General features: G+C 36.6%; 2 protein-coding genes across 6 annotated transcripts in view; both read left to right on the top strand.

Moving 5' to 3' along the window:
- Nucleotides 1–3,593, top strand: part of pdgfrb (platelet-derived growth factor receptor, beta polypeptide) — a 44,947-nt gene extending 41,354 nt beyond the window's left edge. For all 3 annotated transcript variants that reach the window (XM_073854407.1, XM_073854406.1, XM_073854408.1), the window contains 2 exons: nt 81–340; nt 867–3,593. In XM_073854407.1, the coding sequence (XP_073710508.1) occupies nt 81–340; nt 867–987 (381 nt within the window). In that variant the 3' untranslated portion in view covers nt 988–3,593. The remainder of the gene's footprint in view (nt 1–80; nt 341–866) is intronic.
- Nucleotides 3,594–4,511: 918 nt separating this feature from the next.
- csf1ra (colony stimulating factor 1 receptor, a) lies at nt 4,512–25,369 on the top strand. Of its 3 annotated transcripts, none has more exons than XM_055177610.2 (21): nt 4,512–4,656; nt 7,983–8,264; nt 8,645–8,932; nt 9,039–9,175; nt 10,758–10,920; nt 11,000–11,201; nt 11,297–11,412; nt 12,738–12,849; nt 12,928–13,109; nt 13,193–13,284; nt 13,424–13,550; nt 13,628–13,732; nt 13,888–13,998; nt 14,155–14,317; nt 16,565–16,647; nt 16,800–16,909; nt 17,006–17,128; nt 17,217–17,328; nt 17,405–17,504; nt 20,669–20,777; nt 21,524–25,369. In XM_055177610.2, exons 1-21 carry the CDS (start codon nt 4,605–4,607, stop codon nt 21,680–21,682), a joined length of 2,928 nt encoding a protein of 975 aa, XP_055033585.2. In that variant the 5' UTR covers nt 4,512–4,604; the 3' UTR covers nt 21,683–25,369. The 3 variants fall into 3 exon arrangements, with proteins under 3 accessions (XP_055033585.2, XP_055033584.2, XP_073710510.1); XM_055177609.2 differs by having other exon boundaries at nt 21,521–25,369; XM_073854409.1 differs by having other exon boundaries at nt 20,669–20,792; nt 21,521–25,369.

The following is a 25,369-nucleotide window of genomic DNA, read 5'->3' as shown; positions in this document are numbered from 1 at the left end:
GTTTCCTCTACGTTTTTATTTCTTTGGTTACCTCGTTCTGTATATTGCTTACATTCCTAATTTTAATATTTGTCTTGCAGAGATACACTCAAGTCAACAACAACTTTCTGACAAGCGATCACCCTGCCGTGGTTCGCGTGAAGTCCCCGATTCCCACCGCACCGTTTCCAGAGACCCTCTCTGAGTTTTCTCCAAGACCTCAGCCCATCCCAACTCCTCGTCCTCAGACCGATGGAGGGGTCGCGGAGGCTCTTCACAACGAGTACATCATTCCCATTCCGGACCCAAAGCCAGAGGATGAATCTGAGGATGTGATGGTGCTGGTGGAAAGCACCCTGAGGTATCTCAGACTTCCTGTGTGATCAGAAATAAATCAAACCATTTGAAACCACAGAAGAAAAGATGAAGTCCGAGCTCTTCCTCTAGCAGAAGGCTCACTTCCCTTTTCTTTCAGGAATACGGATGAATAATCTGTGCAAACCAGAGCAATTTCTAATTTAAGAATGACCAAATGTACCTTTTTTAAACAGACCCTTAAAAAACTAATGTGGTGTGACCTTCGCTTTAAAATGTATGTGGGGGCGTGTATAGGGGTCTGAAAATATGATCACATATTGTCAGTGAAAACTGAATTTAAAAATTAACATGATTATAAGAATTTTTCATCACCTCATGAATCATAATTTTGCAGGATCTGACAATGTTAGTTATAAACGGATTCATATTATTATTAATATGATTAAATAAATAACAAAAAGCTAATGACTGCATCATCACAGCGCCCTCTGGAGGTGTATATCTGTTGATGGAGTGATTTACTTTGTTTGTGTGGTTGGATGATAAAGGTCTCTTTCTCTCTTTCACAGTTTCATGAGCTCTGATGAGGAGACGGTCTCCATGGAAACCCCAAGTACCGAACCCGATCAGGAGCAACTGCTGCAGGAGGCGCGTTCAGAAACCTCAGATGTGGAAGAGAGTTTCCTTTGACTTTTAAACTTCTTGTCATAATGAAGTAAAATCTTGCATTTTTAGCAAATTATTGGAAACGTTGTACACGCTGACTTTAGCATTAAAATGTATAGAACTACAGCAGAAATTTAAGACTTTTTGAAAATTTTGATCACATTTTTTTATCATTTTTAATAACTTGGTACAACTCTCAGTATTATAGACTAAAGCAAACCTACAAGCAGTACATTTTTTAGTTATATATGTTTTTATGTGCTTTGCAATCTGTAAATCTGCACAGATATCTTGAAGAGGATTATTCATTTGTGTTTTTCTGTGTTATATTGCATTTTCTGAAATTTTGTATAATTTTGAATATTACTTCATGCAGACAACTTTAGATTTTATGATTTTATATCTTTGAATTTTCACATCTTTCACATCTTTTTTTTAAGATTCTCGTAGCAAAATTGCACTTTAACGTTTATGGGTAATTGAAGAAAATATATGAAACACAAGCTAAAGTAATTATATGTGATTTTAATTTGGTTTCACCTATTTTACTTAACACCTATTTTAAAGGGAACGGTCACAGAACATTAATGGACTGATTTTGTATGAGATTGATGTTATCTTCTCGGTTCCTGTGCCAAGCTGTACAATATGTTCCTCATAAGTATAACATCTAAATGATGATGAATTCATTACAGGTACATAACGATACATAATTTAGTGTTTTTCATCTAAACCGCCTTATTTTAAACTTTTAAACTCCATCGTTTTATTGAAATTGATCAGATTTTTTATTGTCACTTTACATGTACAAATTCTGGTGGAGCAACCTCCAAATGCCTTCATTATAGACACAAATGCCCATATACAAATCTGTACATACATTTTATACACGAGGCACTATACTTTACTGTACAATATACACAACATACCATATAACTCGGCACACAATACAATAGAACACAAGGGAACAAATGAACATTATAGCCTGGTTTCACAGACAAGGCTTAGTTAAAGGCCTTAATTAACATGCATTAAAAAAAGACGTTACTGGTATGTATCTTGAGACCAATTAATGGCACTGGTAGATTTTAAGATCTGTCAGTAAAAGTTATTTTCAATTGAGGCATCTCAAACATGTGTTTAATGCTGCGTTCACACCAGCCGCGGGAGAGGCATCAAGCGTGAGTGATTTCAATGTTAAGTCAATGTAAAGACGCGTTGATGCGCGTCTGGAGGTCTCGCGGCGCGAATAAGGCGTTTATCGCGGCGCGGTAGACGCGATTCCACCTCATTCGTGCGAATGGCACGAATTGAGCATTGCCGCGGGAAACGCGTGAGTTGAAAAATGTTTAACTTTGGCGGAAAACGCGCCGTGTTAACCAATCAGGAACTTGCTCTAGTAGTGACGTGATTACAGGAAGCGAGCGGAGTCGCAGAAGCCCCTCCCATAACGCGAAATTCCGCGTGAATGTCTCGATGATTAAAATTTCATGTGCGACTTTACGCGAGAATGAAGCGAGTACACTCAAAATGTTCAAGCGTCCAAGTACGCACGGTTGACGAAAATTTGACGCGTTTGGTGTGAACCCATCATTAGTCTAGGGGTAGCCTTAAAGGGACACTCCACTTTTTTGAATAAAGGCTTATTTTCAGGCTCCCCTATAGTTAAACAGTTGCGTTTTGCCGTTTTGGAATCCATTCAGCTGGCGGTACCCCTTTTGGCATGGCTTGGCATGGTCCATTGAATCTGATTAGACCATTAGCATGGTGCAGTGATATTATGCAGTGCCCGAAAAAAGTCCCCAGCTATTAAAAGTTACCAAGGGGACTATTTTCGAGCACTTGAGTAATATCATTGTGCCTGCCGCACCGATGGTACGGCAGCAAAGTGCTTGATTATTACGTCAAAATGAGAGTATAGTTCCTAGCCATATCGGCCTAGAAATTCGCAACTTTTAATTTTCCTTCAGGCTTAGTACACGATGTAACTACAGAAGAGTCAAGTTTTAAATAGGAAAAATATTGAAACTCTTTGGTCCTTTTTGAGCGTGATGCTAATGGTCTAATCAGATTCAATGGATTATGCTAAGCTATACTAAAAGTGGTACCGCCAGATCAGGAGATCAGCTGGATGGATTCAAAAACGGTAATAATCAAATGTTTAACTCTAGGGGAGCTGGAAAATTAGCATATTTTCATAAAAGGTGGAGTGTCCCTTTAAGCCTTGTGTGTTAAACAAGGGGTTCGCTTCTTTTTGGTATTAAACAGTACAGTAGAAGCCCACTCTTTTTTGATGTTTTTTTTAATCATATCATATCAAACATACATCATCCTCCTTCTAAATCCGTCAGTTATAAATCCTTAAGCACAAAGTTACAGTAGTAACATAAAGTCGTATTTTCTTGCAAAACAAGGGCTTAATATTCCTGACTTTAACACTAGACATTTCTATGTATGCACAAGACTTTAATAAATTGCACAATTCACTACAAGTATAATAATGAAGTTACACACTCTAAGGTACCAAAGCTTTATGTATGTTTACAAGTATATTTTTGTATAGATCTTTTGTACATTGTTGTTTTACACATATTATGTTCTGTATAATAAACTAAGAACTGTAATAAATACATCAGCCTTTGTTTTTATTTAACCTAGAAGATTTGAGAGTTTGGTTTTCTGCAGCTTGTTTGGAGTTTCATGCCTAAGACTCGAAACCAAAATAAGTCGCTAAACATTGAAAGGACTCATGAGCGTAAATCGGTTATCAGCAGAAATGTTTTTGTGGGATGCAGAAGACAGCTGGAGCTCATATGCTCTACAAGGAGCTTGTTGACGGCTATTTTTCACACATAAACAGACGGTAACGTCAAATTAAGCGCTTTGATCATGTGGCTGTCAGAACAGTGGAAAGTCTTGTTTAAACTGACTCAGGCAAACTCACAGTTCTTAGTACACAAGATTTACATTTGTTTCACTTGAATACCATGATGGAGATGTAAGACCATGGTGTTACCATATGAGACCTGTTTATCTCAAGATGATTTCAGATTGGATGTAACTGGGACAAACAGCAGAACGTTTCTCCACTAACAGTAGATTCAACAGGTGATGAGATTAGCAAGGAAAATATTTGGAAGCTGTTACTAGTTTTATTATTTATTTATTTATTTTTTTGTGGATTTTACTTCTTGTATGGACTTAATTGGTTCATTTAATTTTAATTCAATTATTTTTTTTCTGAACAATCACTGAAAATATATATATTTTTTTAAACACAGATTATCTTTAAATATTTAAAACACTTAAAACACACAAAATTGATATTAAGAAGATATTAAAAAGTTGTTTTAAGTTTAAAAAAAACTTTAATGCTTAAATCACTTTTGCATTTTGCTTGTGCATGCTCGATTCATTTCTTATTGATTAGATGAATTGGTTTATGTAAAGAAAATAATATTGATTTCTTGTAAAATGATATGTGGTCAGCTGATTTTCCAGTTGTGTCACATCCGTCAACTAAAATGAGAAGTCACTGTTGAAGGACATTGAAATCATTCCTTATTTCCTCAGAGCAGAAACTAACTCAAGACACACTCAAAACACTTGAACAGGATCATCTCTGGCCCGGGATCAGGTCTATGATGCTTCTGTTCATTTTCGTTTTAGGACTGCTGGACAGTCGAGCCCATGGTAAGAATCTCACCTGATCTCAAATCAGGACTTGCTTAAGTCTCACAGCCTATTTAGCTCATAGCTATATTTTTTCTAAGACTCAAAAGTTTTAAAAGAGATTTTAAGATGTTAGAGCAGCTGATTTAAAAATGTCATGTTTGGTTGTCAAACATAATCTTTGTGCGTTGATGAAAAGTGTTTTTGATGATGGTGTAATAATGGAAATGAGTGTCTCATGATTCTGTTTAGTGAATTTCTCTAAAATGCTTTATGTATAATTTCAATTTTTTATCTTCACTGCTAAAACCAACAATAAAAACCATTGGAGAAATTCTATTCAATTTAATGGTTTAAAAAGAATTTTATTGGTTGTAATGGAAACTATAATGGCCTCTGTGCGGTCTCTACTGGTATGTGTTGGGTTTTTTGGTAGGACCATTAAATCTTATTGGAATATGCCCCAAAAGGAATTGTGTAGTGGTTGTAATGGTACACTGTCAGAATGTGCTGGGGTTGTACCCTGAGGTTCTGTTTTGTACCTTTACAGGTATACAAAACAATTCAATGTTGTAGTTTTTGGAACTATTGTGTGTCTTTAAAGGTCTCTGTAAATGTTTTGTACCATTTATCTGGTACAAAATTGGTCCTTAACAGTACACAATATAGCTCCTTAGGGTGTAATATCATATGTTTCAATGTGTTGTATAAAGGTACAAAAATTAACCTTTGAGGGTACCACCTCAGTGACAGAAAAGGTAAAGCTTTGTACCTTTCTTTCTTTCTTTCTTTCTTTCATTCTTTCTTTCTTTCTTTCTTTCTTTCTTTCTTTCTTTCTTTCTTTCTTTCTAATGGTACCTAATCGTATTTTAATAGAAACCAATATAATTTCTGTGATGGTTTCTATTGTTTTTTCAGCAGGGTTTAAGGATATGCGCAGTGTTTGTTTTAGACTATACAGAAAAGTTTCCAGTTGGCTTTCTTATAGTTTACTATATGTTGCATTCGACTTGTTCTTTAGATGTTGTCAATGTGAATCCTGAATGATCATGTAAACAGCATTGATGAATTTTGTCATTTTTTCTAAGCCTGTGACTGAAGTGTCCGTGTGCTCATTTGAATATAAATATGTTTCTGTTCATAAACTTTCTGTCTTCTGCTATTTGGAAAGCACAGCCCGCTTATGGGCTCAGTTATATTTGGTTATACTACGGGGCTGCTATTCTAAATGGTTGAGAAATGTTCAACGGGTGACACCTAACCTGTCAAATGTCTTAAAATAACCACCAGAGCAAAGTCTTTGGTAACTGTGGTATAAGCGGAATAATTGAATCTAATTCTTGGAATTATGTAAGAAATAACTGACTCCGATCCTGTGAATTATGTAAGGAATAATTGACGACGGGCCGTTATTATTAGAGAATAATGCATACCCAAGGTGATAATTCACGTAGTGTGGGTGTGCATTAGTTCAAATAATTCAAAGGACCAGAATCAAATATTCTGCCTATACCACGGTTACCACAGCCATTGCTCTGTGAGTTATTATAAGACATATGTGTGCGTTTATTGAAAAATAATGCATACCCGTGGAACATTTCTCCCTGTATCAGAATAAAGCATTCAACAGCCCGTGGTATAATTGAAAATAATGCACACCCGCAGTGTAACTCCACTTGCGTTGTGTCGCATTACCACTTTCGGTATGCATTATTTTTGAATAATTCAATGGCCTATCATCAATTATTCTTTAGTGTTCTTATGAGGTAGTAAGAGATTTTAAAATTCTGTAGGTTTGATTGAGATGTTGAAGTGATACAGATGTCTATTGAGGAGGCGATGCAAGTTTATGACAAAAAAATATGGGGGTTCATGTTGAAAATGCAGTGGGTCGGAATTTAATTGTGTGTGTGTGTGGGGGGGGGGTTGTGTGCGTGCATGCGTGCACAAACAGTGTGTGTGTCAGAAACTAAAGCAGAAGTGAAAAAAGGATTGAGACGTTTTCTGCTGATTGGGGAGTACAGATCATATACACACTCTTAAAATCAGGGTGCTACAAAAGGTTCTTCACAGCAAAGCCATAGAACAACCATTTTGGTTCCTCAAGGCAGGTGTTTTCAAACTGGGGGGCGGGGCCCCCAGGGGGGGCGCGAGATGGTGCCCCAGTTTTATGACATTTTATAAAATACATTAATTTATCATGAATTCTGTGTAATTTAACATAAAAAATAAGGCTACTAACCAAAAGCACTACTTTTTTTTGTGTTTTAGTAAAATGTTGAGTTTAGAACAGTTTTTTGTCACAAATTTTCTTTGGGGGGCCGCGAAGGAATGCACCGTACACAAGGGGGGCCGCACACTGAAAAAGTTTGGGAATCACTGCCTTAAGGAACCATTCAGTCAAAGTTTCTTAGATGAGCAATTTCTTTCTTACCATTTTATAATTTGAAGAACTTTGTTACACCACAAAGAACATTTTATGAAACAGAAAGGATCTTCAGAAATCGTGGTTACGTTTATGAAACACGTTCATCATGTCAGACATTCACATTTAAACCTTTCCTTAACATATAGTGTAGGCTGAACCACACAGTGTTGAATTACTAACACGACTATAGTGTTCACTAACTGCTTTCCAGTGAGCAGGAGATCTCAGAATCTGCTAAAGTGTCATCGATCTGAGGATTTACAGAGAAATGTCTAAACTGGAAGATGTTGCATTTCATATGAAGATCAGAGGAACTAGTTAACCATACATGGGTGATGACAATACTGTGGTTTATGGTGTTATTACAGATTATTTTAAAGGAAATTTGTGCGTGGCTTTAGGATGTTATATCACATTTATATCACAATAAACTTTATTAAAGGTGCAGTGTGTAATTTTTAGAAGAATCTCTTGACAGAAATGCAATATAATATACAAAACTACATTATTATGGGTGTATAAAACCCTTTATATAATAAATCGTTATGTTGTTATTACCTTAGAATGAGATGTTTTTATCCACATGCACGAGGGTCCCCTTATGTGGAAGTCGAGTCCCTTAACGGACAAACATTTTTTTCTCAGACGATGACATGTTTTTCCGGTGGCGGCTACTGTAGCTTCTCTATGCGTTTCGAAAGCAAGGGGTGAGCAGTGGGCTGAGCAGTTGATTGCATTTCATAACCTCACCACTAGATGCCGCTAAAATTTACACACTGCACCTTTAAAGACACTATGATGGTGTGACCAACAATTAGAGATCTTAACATAACCTCTTACTGTATGTCTTTTAGTTAACTTATTGAATGCTGGAGTATCAGATCATATGTGACATCATCAACTACCGTTTGATTGACAGGTTGGTCTCAAACCAAGATCATGGTGAACTCTGATGTCCTGACGGGTACTGATGTGATTCTGGACTCTGGTTCTCCTCTTCATCTGAGTTGTGAAGGTGATGGACCAGTAACATGGGTTCCACGGCTGAATAAACACAGACGCTACATCTCCAAAGAAACAGGAAACATCCGGAGTTTTCACGTGGATAAAGCCACAGTGGAATTTACCGGCACATACACCTGTAGTTACATCAGCGGAGATAAATCCAATGAATCTTCTTCTCTGCATGTGTTTGTCAGGGGTAAGTAAAGAGACATTCGTTGTTTTGAACTTTAAACACCCTGCCCATGAAGGGACGAAACAGAAGGGCTGTGGTGTAGTAGTGACTCTCATTTGCTACTAAAAGGGTTGAACGATCAAACTCAGTGTGAGGATACAGCAGGAGATAAAGGCTGATGAAATTCATCATTTTTTTTTTTTTTTTTTTTTTTGGAAAGTTATGTTATGATAAATTGTTATAAATCGTATAAATTGTAAAATTGTTTTGCTAAATTTTTGCTCCAGAAAATGATGTTTAAAGATTCTATAAACTTGCAAATAGATGTTTTGATGGCCCCAAATGTCATAAATCTTTGATTTTATCTGATGATATTTAACAAGAAAAATTGTAATATCTTACAGATCCACAGGTTCTGTTTGTGACTCCGAGCACACCTCTGAGTTACGTGCGGAAAGAAGGTGAAGATCTGCTGTTACCGTGTCTACTGACCGACCCCAACGCCACAGACTTCACATTTCGTATGGATAACAATTCAGCTCTGCCTCATGGCATGAACATCACCTTTGACCCCAGGAAGGGTGTTCTGATTCGAAACGTTCACCCCGGATACAACGCAGACTATGTGTGCAGTGCGAGAGTAAGAGGAATTGAGAAAGTTTCAAAGACTTTCAAAATTAACGTCATACAAAGTGAGTAAATGCCAAAATGTTGAAATTGTGCAATAAGCAGTTACTACATTATTAACATTCACTACGTCAAGAAGGATAACAGATATCGGTGTTGATATATTTCCAGAACTACGCTTTCCTCCGTATGTTTTTTTGGAAAGAAACGAGTACGTCAGATTGGTGGGAGAAAAACTTCAAATCAGCTGTACCACAAATAACCCAAACTTTAACTACAATGTTACCTGGACGCACTCCTCAAGAAAGGTTTGACCTCTGACCTGTTGTTAACCCTTTTATGTAAAATATTACTGTAATTGGAGGCTATTATCTTTTTATGGCATATTGTTATGTATTTATGCAAGTCAGTTTTGTTTATTTTGTTTTAGTGTTATATGAGATTCACTCTTTAATACACTTAAAGGGACAGTTCGCCGAAAATTGAACATTTTGTCATCATTTACTCACAAACATGTCAAAATGTATTCGTTCTGATAAACACGAAGGAGGAAATTTTGACAAATGTTTGTAACCAAACTGGTCAGAAGCCCCTTGACTTCCATAGTACACTGTAAAAAAAAATCAGTAGAAATTACAATGTAATTGCAGCTGGGTTGCCGGTTATTTACCGTAGATTTAAATTTATGTTATTTACTGGCAATAGCTTGTTCAAAGTTAAATAAATTTTAAATATTATCAAGTCTTTGTCTTTACAGAATAAAACTATACAATAACAGCCTCATGCAAAGCATTCTGGGAACCAGAAATCGTCATCAACCTTTTTCAGTTTTTTGCTTCAGATTTTGTTTAGCAGAAGGTTTAGCTTGATGCTGTTTTTTTGGTTTTGCTCTGTAAAGACAAAGACTTGTGAATGTTTGGTGTTCGTTTAACTTTGAACAAAATGTTGCCAGTGAAGAACATAAATTTAAATCTACTGTAAATTACCGTCAACCCAGATGCAATTTCTACGGAATTTTTTTACAGTCTAGAATAAAAGAATACTATGGAAGTCAATGGGGATTCTGCCATTATTTATTAATGACCCTCCTTTCATTTGATTCCCAATGTCTTTTCTTTGCAGAACCCAAATGCAGACTTTTTAAAAGTGTTGTTTGGGGTTTTCTGGCTACTATGGTAGTGAATGGTGACCGCCTCTTTAAGCTTCAAAGGAACCCAAAAGTGTTAAACAAATATCTCAATTCAAGTTTTCATTTTTGGCTGAACTATCCCTTTAACTTCCCAGCCAGGGTATTTTAAAAAGCTGCAAGCCAGTGTTTTAGTTTTATATATATATATATATTGTAGTGTTTATTTTAAAAAGTTGCCAGTCAGTGCCAGCATTTTTTATGATTTTCACAAATGTGTAAAGCCTTCCAGAATTTTTTCTTTCGATAAATAAACAATATATCAAATGAAAAAACAGACCCTCTGCTTTCGAACAAACAAACAAAACTGAAACTAAAATTTATATTATCTTATCTTTATTTGTTCTCTTTTATGCCCTCTCAAATATGGGTAGGTTTCTTAAAAAATACCCAATTTTGAGCAAAAAGCTGGGATAATTACATACAGAGTTTTTACTGTTTCTGAATCAGTGTATGCTTTAGTGTTTTTTATGCTGGGTTAGAGCACCACCTAGTGGTTAATGGCGGAAATATGGATTGCTGTAAAAACTTGTCAGAGAAGCGCCATTGGCAGGGAAGCGTTTTCTCTTAATTTACGAGATAATTTGTCAATGGCAGGTGGATGGTTTACTTTAAACTCTGTACAAAAGTCAATGTTGTCCTCAACTCTTAATTCTAAAATGTTTTTTTAAACATTCCTCTTCCATACTTTTGTTTATTCCCAGCTGCCTGATGCTAAGGACAAATCTGCGATGTCAGGAAATGGAATTGCCATTATGAGCGTCCTCACCATTCCAGATGTCCGACTCTCTGATTCAGGAAACATCACCTGTACAGGGCAGAATGAAGCCGGAGCCAACAGCTCCACCACTCAGCTGCTGGTTGTGGGTAAGAACATCGCCGGTCACTGTGGTTTTACTGGAAACCATTCAAAATCTTTACTGATGTTCAATTTGATTTGTGACAGATGAGCCCTACATTCGACTGTCAGCGAAGCTTTCATCTAAACTCACCCATAACGGTCTGTCCATTGAAGTCAGTGAAGGAGACGATGTAGATCTGAGGGTTCTTATTGAAGCGTACCCCCCTCTGAAATCTCACTCGTGGGAGATTCCAGTACCCCATAATGCATCTCTCCTAGAGCAAAAGTTTTACAACTATAACGACAGGTCAGAATATATCTACATGCTCTGTTTCATTATTCCTCCTGCCTCTGAATTACTTCATGTATAAAGTTTCATAAAAACACCTGATGATTCTGTAGGTATGAAGCCCTGCTGTTTCTTAAAAGACTGAACTTTCAGGAAATGGGTCGCTACACGCTTCATGTGCAGAACGACATGAGAAACGCCTCCATTTCATTTGATATTAAAATGTATAGTAAGTATAATACATTCATCATTTATTGTTTCAAACCCCCTTATGCTGCGTTCACACCAGCAGCGGTAGAAGCATCAAGCGTGAGTGATTTCAATGTTAAGTCAATGTAAAGATGCGTTTAGTGCGGCGTTTAGTGATTCCGCCTCATTCGCGCATCTAGTTTGCGCGAATGGCCAGAATTAAGCATTGCCGCGACAAACGTGCGAGTTGAAAAATGTGAACTTTGGTGGAAAAACGCACCACGTTAACCAATCAGGAGCTTGCTTTAGTAGTGACATGATTACAGAACGCGAGCGGAGTCGCAGAAGCCCCTCCCATGACGCGAATTTCCACGTGAATGTCTCAATGACTAGAATTTCACCCGCGGCTTTAATGCGCGAATGAAGCGAGTAAACTTATGCTGCGTTCAGACCAGCCGCGGTAGAGGCATCAAGCACAAGTCATTTAATGTTAAGTCAATGTGAAGACACGTTGACGCATGTCTGGAAGTCTCGCGGCACAAACGAGGCGTTTAGTGCAGCGCGGTAGATGTGATTCCGCCTCATTTGCTCATCTAGTTCGCGCAAATGGCGCGAATTAAGCGTTGCCGTGGAAAATGCGCCAGTTGAAACATTTGAACTTGGGTGGAAAACGTGCCACGTTAACCAATCAGGAGCTTGCTTTAGTTGTGACGTGATTACAGAAAGCGAGCGGAGTCACAGAAGCCTCTACCATGTCTCGATGACTACATTTTCACGCGCGAATGAAGCGAGTAGATGCGGTAGACGCAATTTTGACACCTCAAACGAGGCTGGTGTGAACCCACGGTTAAAGGGAGAGTTCACCCAAAAAAAAATTATGATTGACTTCCATAGTAGAAAAAAAGAATATTATGGAAGTCAATGGGGCTTCTGATTGGCTTGGTTACAAACATTTCTCGAAATATCTTTCTTTGTGTTCATCAGAACACGTTTGAAACAACATGAGACAAAATTAAATTCAAATTATGACAAAAATTTCATTTTTGAGGAACTATCCCTTTAAATGACCTGGTTGCATTACATTTATGCTTAATGTTCTTTAGAGATGTCAATAAATTTTAACATGAAGATTTGTGCCCTGTCTGTGAAATCCTGACTTAAGTCTTATATAATTTTGAGATTAGGAGCATCAAAGTTTGATTTCAATGATTGATTTTACATTAATTTAAATCTTTGAGATGACCTACTCAGTCAATATTAAACGGAGGTTATATTTTCAAAATTGTAGGATGTTTTTACTGCGAACTAGCTGGGTTTTAACAGGCAAGGTCACATATTAAAAAACATATCTTAAACCCTGAACAGGGAAGCCGGTTACTGTGGTGAAATGGGAGAATGTCACAACTCTATCCTGTAAGTCATATGGATATCCAGCTCCCAGCATCATTTGGTACCAGTGCACAGGAACTGACATCTCGTATGTGTTGTCTCCTAACTATTATATTTATAAAATTGTTTAATATGATGTGAAATAATGTGATGTAATGTTTGTCAGATGCACGGAGAACTCTACAGGACTCGAAACGGAGACGGTGGAGTTTCATAAGGAACAATACGGAAGTGTGGGTGTGGAAAGCGTCTTGACCATCGGATCATCCGTTCAGAGAATGACCGTGGTGTGTGTGGCCTACAATCTGGTCGGGCGGGACAGTGACATTTTTGCAATGGAAGTTTCTGGTAAGATGACCGTTATTATAAAGTTTTTGCAAATTTAAAGAAGTTCTTATGGTGTGTTGCTGAAGTTCTGGGTTTATCTCTAGATAAACATTTCACCAGCATTTTATGTGGAGGTGCGGGTGCCATGACGATACTTCTCCTGCTTCTCTGCTTCCTGCTGTACAAGTACAAGCAGGTGACATCACCACGTGTCAAATACGAATTAATCATGTTTTCATATTTCATGGTCCTGCATTTAATCTGAAAAGTCAAATTGTGAAGGGTAAAGGTCGAAAATGTCTGACGTCTTGTTTCCATCTTTTGTCTGTTGTTAGAAACCCAGATATGAGGTCCGCTGGAAGATCATTGAAACCACAAATGGAAATAACTACACCTTCATAGACCCAACGCAACTGCCATACAATGAGAAGTGGGAGTTTCCACGAGACAAACTCAAGCTGGGTTGGTACCTGCGTACCGTGCGTTTTGATGGCATGTGGTTGTGTGTTCGTGTGTATTGATGTGTGTTGTGTGCACAGGTAAGACTCTGGGCGCAGGAGCCTTTGGGAAGGTGGTGGAGGCTACAGCATACGGTCTGGGGAAAGACGACAATATCATACGTGTTGCTGTAAAAATGCTTAAAGGTCAGAACATGCTTATCACATTTTTAAGTACCATGGCAGATGTTTTAAGGTTAACACAGCTCATGAACCTATTGAAAATGGCTCTTACGGACCAATGTTTTATGTGTCACTGACATTAAAACTGTGTGTTGTGTGTATTTTTGTGATGAGAGCAGCCAGCGCTCATACAGACGAGCGGGAAGCTCTGATGTCAGAACTGAAAATCCTCAGTCATCTTGGGCAGCACAAGAACATTGTGAATCTGTTGGGTGCCTGCACTTATGGCGGTGAGATTCATTCATCTCTACTGTCTGTAACTGCTATCAGATAGATACAGCTATGATGCTAAAGATGATTGGTTACTTTGGACTAAAGTCACATCTTGTATCCCAAAGGTGGCACATACAGATGATAAAAATTGAATGTATATTGTTTTTATCCAGGCCCAGTGTTGGTGATCACCGAGTACTGTTGCCATGGTGACCTCTTGAACTTCCTGCGTCAAAAAGCTGAAACCTTCTTGAACTTTGTCATGACGGCCCAGAACGTTCCAGAGCAGACGACGGATTACAAGAATGTGACCGGCGATCGGGCATTTTTCAGAAGGTTTAACTGAAATAAAACTGACAACACATATACTATAACTTATAACTTATAGTATATAGTATATATTAGTATTAAAAAACTAAAGCTTTGAACGTAATACTTACACTCTTAAAAATAAAGGTGCTTCACGATGCCATAGAACAGGGGTGGGCATTCCTGGTCCTGGAGGGCCACTGTCCTGCAGAGTTTAGCTCCAACCCAAATCAAACACACCAGCGAGCTTTGCAGGACAGTGGCCCTCCAAGACAGGGAATGGCCAACCCGGCCATAGAAAAAACATTTTTGGCTGAATGGTTCCATAAAGAATCTTCTCCGTTCTTTGTAGTAGAAAAATGTGTTATTAAACACGCCGAATTTGAATGATAAAAACTGCTAGGTAAATAAAATAAGTTGTCAAAATCTTAAAAAATAAGCAAGATTTCCTGCTTTTCAAATGCTGGGGGTGTGTCCGCTGTCATCTCCTTAGACAAAACGTCTCCATAGTACCCCGCGTGATTCCACTGGCCGAGAAACCTTCTAGTGGGTAATCTTTTCGGCACTGTAGGGTTAGAGTTTCTACAAAATCGCATTATGATTTCTGTAAAGAATAATTGACGAAAGAAATAACGGAAATAGATATTTTGAATTATTCTAAAATAATGCACAACTAAGGTGGTGTGCGTCATGCTGTTACATCGCTGGTGTGCATTATTTTCAAATAATTTAGTCAATTATTCCTCTTATACCAAGATTTCCACAAATAATTAACACCCATGGAATATTTCTTAACCAATCAGAATAAAGCATTCAACAGACCCGTGGTGTAAGTCATTATAACTTTGTTAAAATTACAATTGATGTATTTTAAATTATATGTTTCATGTCGTAGTATATAACTGAGGCTAGGCAGTGAGATTAAACAATTAGTTAGCTTTACGTACTAGCTTAACCTACAGCTAACCGGTTGCTAGCCTACTATATATTTGAACCACGCTTTAAAATAATAATGTTTATACCACGGGTCTGTTGAATGCTGCATTCTGATTGGCTGAGAAATGTTCTATGGGTGTTGATTATTATTATATGCCGCATTACCACCTTGGTGTGCATTATATGCATTATCTTATAATTCAATGGCCCGTCGTCAATTATTCCTTACATGAGACATTGTTTTCACACTTTTAGTATTATAAAAAAAATATGGTTAATTTTCATTGATTGGTTATGATTTACAAAAATATCAAAGGTATTTATAAGGGGATGATGACGTGTCTGCTACATGAATTAGAAGCTTTTATTTTAAAACATTTTAAATTATTTTTTGTATAAAGTATTACGCATGCTAGACCTATAGCCGCTAATGCAGCTTAGATTAGCCATTAGTAACAAGTTATACCACGGGTCTGTTGAATGCTGCATTCTGATTGGCTGAGAAATGTTCTATGGGTGTTGATTATTTTTCTGTAAACCGCACACCTAACTTGTCAAATGTCTTAGAAATAGGCACCAGAGCAATGTTTGTGGGAACCGTGGTATAAGCAGAATAATTGACTCCGGTCCTTTGAATTATTCGAAAATAATGCGGTGGGCCGCATTACCACCTTGGTGTGCATTATTTTCTTATAATTCAATGGCCCGTCCTCAATTATTCCTTACATATTGCATGAACAAATTTAGATCAAGCATTAGCCCTAGGTGCCAGTTGGGGTCCTAGGGAGACCGAATTGTCAGTGGAGATCCACTTAGCGGAGCTTAGATGAATATTCAATAACTTCCCAAATATGTGCATTAAAAAATGTAACACCCTTTAGTCTCAGCACATTCAATAAATTGTAGAAGTTTATGAATATTCACGTAAGCTCCGCCCGTGAAACAACTATCTCAGAAACCAAAAATCGTATAAAACGTCTCTCTCAACTATTAAATACAATTACATCCTGAATGGATGCTTGCAAATGTGTTAGTGGTGTGGCCATGCTCGGTTGCTCCAGTGCGCTACCGTTTTAGCCACGCCCAAATAATCCAGAATCTAGAAATGTGAAAAAACTGTTTAACAGTGTAACTTCACAATTCAGTACTACATACTCTAGTTCACAGTCTTTGTAAGTGTCAAACATTTGTAATGTGTTTAAAAACAATTCTCTGAAATGACATGGACATTTAAGAGTGTAAGCTTAATGATACTTCAACTTAATAATTGTTTAATGAATCTGTGTTTTATTTAAAACTGCATGATGTAAAAGGTTTTGTCTTTGGTTGTGTTGACAGTGACAGTGGGATATCCAGCACCTGCTCTGATCATTATCTGGACATGAGACCAGCAACATCCAGACTGACAAACTCACTTCTGGGTGAGTCAACAAAGCACTGTTTTAGGTACACATAAACCAATCCTACAGTTGAATTGTCTTCCAGGTAAATTATGAACTTTGTTGTCATGTTGACTCAAAAGACCTTACGTAAAAGATCTGTTAGATTTTAGCCACTTTCTCTTGTGGTTTAGATTCTTCTTGTGAGAATCAGGAAGAAGATTCATGGCCGGTGGACATGGACGACCTGCTCAGATTCTCCTATCAGGTGTCTGAAGGACTTCACTTCCTCGCAGCTAAAAATGTGAGTATACCTTAAAAAAAAAACATGATAAATGGCAGATCTAGAGGTGACGATGGTGGCAACCAAGCATTAAAATCCTATGTTTCTTCTCTTCAGTGTATCCACAGAGATGTGGCAGCCCGCAACGTTTTGCTTACCGACGGACGTGTGGCTAAGATTTGTGATTTTGGGCTGGCACGAGACATCATGAACGATTCCAACTATGTGGTCAAAGGAAACGTGAGGGCTACACATACAAACGCACATAAGAACACATTAATCATCATAGATGGACACAATTTAATTGTGTATGTGTGTTTATAATTAGGCTCGTCTTCCTGTGAAATGGATGGCTCCAGAGAGCATCTTTGAGTGTGTGTACACGGTTCAGAGTGATGTGTGGTCTTACGGCATCTTACTGTGGGAGATCTTCTCATTGGGTAAGAACTAATGCTGGTTTATAAACTCATCTTGTGTCTTTATCGTCTGGGTAAATATTTGAAAATGTTTCTGCAGGTAAGAGCCCGTACCCCAACATGCTGGTGGACTCAAAATTCTATAAGATGATCAAATGTGGCTATCAGATGTCCAGACCTGATTTTGCTCCTCCTGAGATGTAAGTTGTTTTCGGTTTATGTTGTTTTAACCAAGATTGTGTTATGACTGAACATGTATGCAACATGTCAGCTGTTTTAACCACAGTTTTCTGCAACTAAACAAACAAAAAGTAAGAAAAACAACACTGAAAGAAGGAATTGTTCTGAAAAGAAACCGCTTAAATACAGAACAGTGATCTTAAGTCAAACTTTAGTCAGTGTGTGAACCCAATATTACAGTGTTTCTTTCTTATATGTTGTAAAATAACATTTTATTTTATGGTTTTATGAAACATAACATATGTGACCCTGAACCACAAAACCAGTCAAAAGTCGCACGGGTATGTTTGACAGTCAACAATACATTGCATTGTTCAAAATTGTTAGAATATTAAAGGAAAACACCACAGTTTTTCAATATTTTACTATGTTCTTATCTCAACTTAGACAAATTTATACATACATACCTATCTTTTTTCAGTGCGTGCACTTAATCTTTGTACAGCGCATTGTGAATGTGTTATAGCCTAGCGCCATTCATTCCTTAGGATCCACTCCTGACTCCTCCCCCTCTCGCTCAATCTTCCGTCAATATTACTGTGCTGAGGTCAAAGTGCTGCTAACTAAGTGCTCTTCTGCCATACAATATTCTTATTTTTTATCCGCTTAAAATATCGCCACGTTTTATTTTGTGCCACCATTCTTACTTGTGTAACTACTCATGTAACAGTCTTTAATAGGAAAAACATGGTCTAAGTGTTTAGTGGCTTCGAAATTCATCCCTGTTTGGACCCTAAGGAATGAATGGGGCTAGGCTAAATGCTAACACATTCACGACACGTTGTACAAATATTAAGTGCACGCATTGAAAAAAGATAGGTATGTATATATTCATCTAAGTTGAGGTAAGAACATAGTAAAACGTTGAAAAAAATGGGTGTTTTCCTTTAAGTAAACATCATGTTTCATGAAGATATTTTGTAAATTTCCTACTGTAATGGCGATCCAAACTATAATTCGTTATTCACCATTTACACATTGTTGATGCACAAATGATTTGACACGTGAATTAGTGTTTACTTTTCTTGTCGTCAAAACACAAAATATGAAAAACAAACTTATTTAAAAAACAAAATATTTATTCCAGTTCCAAATGATCGATTCTTCTTTTCACGGTCAAAAGACTGTCTAGCACGAACTATTCTTCTTTGTAATTCAACTTCCTATTTGCTTAGCCTACGCAACACTCAAAAGTCACGTGATATGAAATAAAACTCAAATATATACACTGAAAAAAATGATTCATTGAATTTAATATTTTTTTTAAGGTAAGTGGTTGTAATCAATTTATTTAAGCTACATTTAAACAAAAAAGATTATTAAAGTAAAATAAAATATAAAACTTTTGTTTAAATGTAGCTTAAATAAATTGATTGCAACCACTTACCTTTAAAAAAATTATTAAATTCAATGAATCATTTTTTTCAGTCTATATAAAGCTTATTCTTTTCAGCTTCCAGCTTATGTATACATTTTAATGTCAAAAAATGTACCTTTATGAGTGGTTTTGTCATCCAGTGTCACATACGTCTTTTTTGTGAAAGGTTTTGCACTTGTGTCGTAATTCTTTTAATATGAATGTCACTTTTGTGTCGTTTTTATCTAATGCAAAAGCATCTTAACAGTTTTATTTGTGGCCTTATTGTCCTACACTGTCAGATAAATGATAAAAAATGTCCCTAGCTGTTACTGGGACGGTACCCTTTCAAAAATGACAATTCTTTGAACATAAAGAGTTCATGTAACTCAAAGGTACATATTAGGACCTTTTAAAGGGTACTGGCTAAATGACAACTTATATTTTTGACCTTTTTCTTAAATATGACAGTGTATTGACGTGGACTCTCTGACTCATAGCCTAGTCTGTCAGTGTCTGCTTTTGTCCTTTTTACATGGATCTTTAGTTCTGCATGTTAAACCCTAAACACATGACATGAGCTTCTTTATCCACACATTTCATGCTTAGTGAAGTTTTGGTTTGTTATAAAAAAAAGATGTTTTGCTGTTTTCATATATGTGTGTATATATTTATGATATATATTTATTTTCTTTATTATTTAAATTATTATTATTGTTTATTTTTTTTATGCTGTTTGAACAAGTGTTTTGGAAAATTTAATGTAAAATAAATAGGAATTTTAAAGGTCAAAGGTCTCTCTCTCTCTCTCTCTCTCTCTCTCTCTCTCTCAGACACACACACACACACGCGCACACGCACACACACTTTCTGTAAAATGTCAGTAAATCTATGTGAAGAAGAAAAAAATCCACTTTTTTGAAAATATGCAAATTTTTCAGCTCCCCTTTAGTTAAAAATTTCATTTTTACAGTTTTGGGATCCATTCAGCTGATCTCCGGGTCTGGCGCTACCACTTTTAGCATATCTTAGCATAATCCATTGAATCTGATTAGACCATTAGCATCGCACTAAAAATAACCAAAGATTTTCAATATTTTTCCTATTTAAAACTTGACTCTTCTGTAGTTACATCGACCACCGGAAAATTAAAAGTTGTGATTTTCTAAGTAGATATGACTAGGAACTATATTCTTATTCTGGCATAATAATCAAGGACTTTGCCGCTTTAACATGGCTGCAGGAGGCGCAATGATATTACGCAACAGCCGAAAATAGTCCTTTGTTTACTTTCAATGGCAGGGGACTATTTTCGGGCAGTGCGTAATATCATTGCGCCTTCTGCAGCCATGTTATATTTTCAAAAAAAGTGGAGTGTCCCTTTAAATCTGTAGTGTAATGAACTACATGCCAGTGTTGTAGTCAAGTCCAACTCAAGTGACCAAACCAGAAATCAAGTGTCAAGTCCATGTCAAGACCGAGTCCACATTCATTATCTGCACCCTGTCGGACTTGACACTTGATCTTTAGTCTTGGTCTTGACTTGAACTTGACTACAATGCTGCTACATGCTACTAATTATTTTATGTCAATAAACTACAGTCATTTAACTTTAGTAGTAGGCCAGTAGCTACAATTCAGGCTACTACAAACAGTGACTAACTACTATTTCAAATTCTGGTTTGAAACTATAAGAATCTTTGTAAAGGTGACAACACAGTCTTTAACATTAATTGATTAACTCATATGAAATGCTCCTGTGTGCAGATATACAATCATGAAGATGTGCTGGAACCTGGAACCGTCCGAGAGGCCAACCTTCAACAAGATCAGCCAGCTTATCGAGAGATTGTTGGGAGAGACACCAGACCAGCAGGTAAATACTGATGCTGTAAGACCTTGACGTCATGTCATGATCAATTATAGTCAGTGGCGTAGCGTCTGGGCATGCAGGGTATGCACGTGCAAATGGGCCCATGCCAATAGGGGGCCCGCCCCAGCTTTTAATTAAAAAAATGTTTTTTCAATTTAATTTTTATTTCTGGCTGCAATAAATATATTTTTGTATGCATATCATGTGTAGTGATTTCTTATTTCTCCATAATGTCTAATTTCTCCGTCATTTCTTGTTTGCATTTATTTATTTTTTTGCACTCCGCGGCTGCCGTAGACTACTACGCTATCATTTTTTTTACATGATGCATCGCCGCGCCAAAAAAAAGAAAACACAGTGTGAGAGGTTAATATAGCGGCAATCTACATGAACATTAAGGATGGACAAATATAAACATAAAAGTGGGGCCTTAAAGAGAAAAGAGAAGGCGGAGAAGTTAGTCACGAGTCAAAAACTACCTAAAACATTTCGTTTTTCTTTACTTAAATCTACCCTTTAAAGTAAAAAAGTAAAGTAAAAATATTTGACTACCTTATTAACAGTATATGTTGTTAACAGACCTGCGCGCCCCAGTTAACAGTGCCACCGGGGAAGGTTGGGGGGGCTTTGGCTTAAGGGGGCCCGTAAATTTTTTTGCATATGGCCCCGGAACTGACTTGCTACGCCACTGATTATAGTAGTGCAAACATAAAGCCGTGCTAATTATTTCCCATAATCCTTTGCAGCAGACAGAGTACCAGAACATCCAGTCTGAAGCACCCGGTGACCAACAGCTGGAATCGTGTGAAATTGTTACCAGTGAAGAATGTGAGTCATGTGAGACGTCATGTGACCAGGATGAAGACGCACAGCTGCTCACGAAAGTGAACAACTATCAGTTCTGTTGAGAGTCAGACTGGTTCACAGATTCATAATCTCTTCACTGACACATGGAAACGAAGCTCAGACGCAATTCATGTCTCAATGACCATGAGTCACAAACATGGAAAAGATGCAATTTTACACGCTCTCGTTTTTTTGATTGCTTAAATAATCTTGATAACAGTTCTTCTATAGAGTTTGTGTTGTTGACCAGTTTTCACTTAAATCATGTAGGACATCTGACACCAAGCTGCTCAAAATTCTGAACAAAACATGTTTTATAGATATCCTTTAAAAAATGCTCAAAACATGTGTCGGTACCAGTTTGCATGTTGCGTTTCTCTGTCCGTGACCTGTTAAGAAAAGACTCTCATCCAGTTTTTGGGTCATGACCCAGACGCTAAGACTCTGTTGTAAACAGTCTTAAATTGCTTGGCTAAGTTTAGGTGTGTTGTTACGAACCCAACCGGTTTCACTTCTCAGATAACACCATTTACGGATCTCCAAACCTCACATTCGGTTTCCTCTTGTATGTAAGCTTGAACTTCCCTGTTCGGGAATGATGCTAGTTCATCACTTTGAGATGCGAACGCTGCATGTTGCACTTCCTCATTTAACACATTCTGCCTGCCAGTGGCTTCTGTTTTCGCAATCTTGGATAAAATCCTATAAACAAACATTTTGCATTTGCGTGTGATTCACCTGTTTGCTGCATGCAGGTGTGAAAGAACAGGTGAGAGGTGAATGAAGCAGGTTAGTGAGGTGAGGTGTAAGTCAGCCCTCTGCTCTGGTTCTTAGTCAATCTTGGAAGGCAAACAAAGTATTTTACCACCCTTTACTGCTGATTATGGTAGTTAGGAGCGATAAGAAGCTTAATGCAGGCCTACAGCAGAACTCCACACCTCTAATGGGTGAAACATTGACACGCTCGTGGTGCAATAATGTTTCTGAGGTCAGACGTTCATTGACTTTATTTCATCAGATGACTGAGGGTTGAAGGTTAAATGGTTTCTCATTAATAAACAACCTTGTTCATTATAGAAGCCTTTAAAATAGAGCAACACTGATTTTAATTGCAATAACACAAGGCAAACTAACTGTGTAAATGAACAAGTTTGTTTGTTGTATGTGACCCTACTTGTGAAATCCATACTAAAGTCTTATAGCCTAATTAATTTTGAGCTTAAAGGAGAATCAAAGTTTTATTTTACTCATTGATTTCAGTCTTTGGTACATCTTACCGAGTCTATATTAAAGGGATAGTTCACCAAAAAATGAAAATTGTGTAATTATCTCTCATGTTGGTTCAAATCTGTAGAGATGTGTTTGTTTTGATGAACACAGGGGAGGATATGTTGATTGATGTTTTGACTTAACTAATCAGAGGCATCCATAGTTGAGAAAAGAATACTAGGGTGATTCTCACGAAAACTTGGTTTTAAAAATTTCAAGCATGAAAATGTAAAAATTGCTTAAATTTACTTTTTTTCCCACCAGACATTGAAAAACAAAGTCTGGAGTAAATGGGAACATTAATTTAAAAACTTTTACTTATCATTTAACACTTTTTGTAACATAATAAAAAAATTGTCCTTAAAAATCTCATTACCGCAACAGTCAGAAAACATCAACACTGACATATTTTCAAAATGACATGACAAACCTGAAAGAACATAATTTGGAGATTCTGCACATGCATTTAAAATCAAAGTATTATGCTTCTATTAATTAAATTAACATTTAATAAGCATCTGTTGTGGTAATGATAATCAAAATGTCGTGTAAGCATTCTGACAAGACAATATTTCAAATTAACTGTAAAAAAATGATCTTACTGGTAGCCATCTTGAAGTAACTGGTCCATGTGCTTGGTCACTCAAAATCAAACTTTATTAAAATTCTGTATGTGTGCTAAAACTGTTCTCAAAAAGTGTTGCGGAGGATGAGAACATCAGGCATGGACACATCATTTTCCTTATTTTTCTTCATTATTATTATACATGAATATTCAGTAAATATTTTTTCTGTCATCTAAAGTAGTCTAGCAAAACATCCATTTATTTTTTTCTTAATATTTTTGTGTTAATTTGATTAAATTACAACATAACGCATGTTCAAACACAGCCGGACACATTGCGGTAATGAGAATTTCAGCAGAAAATGAGATAAAATTTACAATTATAAATTCTTATGTTGAAATCACACATTGTGCAAGGTAGAACACAGTATTGTGTTAATTCTGATGCTTTTTAATGTTACTATATTACACATTTTAAAGCTAAAATCATTAGTGCCGTGGTGTTTCAATGGTTTCGTGAGAATCACCCACTAAGTCAATGGGGCATCTGATTGGTTTGGTTACAAACATTGTTCAAAGTATCTTCCGTTTTGTTCATCTGAACAAACACATTTATACAGGTTTGAAACAACATCCCTTTAAGGAAATCAAGGATATATTTTTAAAGAATGTTGTTTACATTATGTAGGATGATTTTATGTAGAAAAAGGCAAATCACTAATAAATGACTTTAGCTTGCTATTTACTGTACATAGAGTATAACATATTCAAGAAATTTTCTCATTCATTTATTTTTGTTTGAAATGAAAGCTTTTTTAATTCAAGAGATGTTCATATAATACAAAAATTAAGCTATATCTCTTTTCTTTTTTTACAATTTGCTTGTTCACCTATAATTTTAAAGGTGCAGTGTGTAGATTTTAGCAGCAACTAGTGGTGAGGTTGCGTATTGCACCCCTCCCTTTTGAATAGAATAGAGAAGCTATGGTACCGATTACAGGACAAAAAAAACGTGTCATCGTCTGAGACGACGTAGTGACAAACGCGCTCTGTAAGCAGTTTTTGTCCGTTTAGGGCTACTGTAGAAACATGATGGTGCAAAATGGCTGCTTCCATGTAAGGGGACCTGCGGTGTATGTAGATAAAACAGCTCATTCTAAGGTAATAAAAACAACAGTTCATTATGTAAGGTTTTTAACCACTGATAATATAGTTATGTAGATTATATTGCATTTCTGTCAAGAGATCCTACTTAAATTTACACAATGCACCTTTAAAGAGAAAAATCTTTTTATTTTTTGTGGTACATTTGTACAAAAGTATCTCTTTGTTTAAATAATTTTGCATTAAATGTAGCACCAGACACATACTGCCATACAGAGTAACCCTTGAGTTCTCAAAAGACATTATATTGTTTTTACATTGGTCTTCGAGTAGAAATGTAACATTTTTCTGTGTTATCTATTGTTAAATCTGACAAGTTTATTCCTGAATCAGAATCAATGACGTCTTAGACTGAACATTCTATGTCATGAATAAAATTCTGTTTGTGGGGAATTAAAGCTTTATCGGTAACACTTAACAATAAGGTTTTGTTTGTTAACAATTAGTTAATGCATTAGCTAATGTGAACTATCGATCAATCCTTGTACAGCATTTATAAATCTTAGTTCACCATGAACTAACATGGATAACTGTATTGGTATTAACTTACATTAACAAGAATTATGGTGAAATGCTGAAAAATTATATTGCTTATTGTTTATGTTAATTAATGCATTTACTAATGTGTACTTATACAACTTCATTGTAAAGTGTTACAACTTTATCATTGATGATAAATCATATAAAGATATAAACATGTTTTACTTAGAACTTTCTACTGTATGATACTAATAAATCATTAAAAATATCA

The sequence above is a fragment of the Misgurnus anguillicaudatus genome, chromosome 16, assembly GCF_027580225.2.
Source record: "Misgurnus anguillicaudatus chromosome 16, ASM2758022v2, whole genome shotgun sequence".
Lineage (NCBI taxonomy): Eukaryota > Metazoa > Chordata > Actinopteri > Cypriniformes > Cobitidae > Misgurnus > Misgurnus anguillicaudatus.
This window is presented reverse-complemented; position numbering and strand designations above follow the sequence as displayed.

Excerpts from the sequence above, each read along its gene's own strand:
- csf1ra (XM_073854409.1), top strand. The coding sequence starts at position 4,605 with ATGATGCTTCTGTTCATTTTCGTTTTAGGACTGCTGGACAGTCGAGCC. Across the intron at positions 9,176-10,757 it reads GGACGCACTCCTCAAGAAAG|CTGCCTGATGCTAAGGACAA; the intron begins GTTTGACCTCTG and ends GTTTATTCCCAG. Across the intron at positions 16,910-17,005 it reads ACTTCCTCGCAGCTAAAAAT|TGTATCCACAGAGATGTGGC; the intron begins GTGAGTATACCT and ends TCTTCTCTTCAG.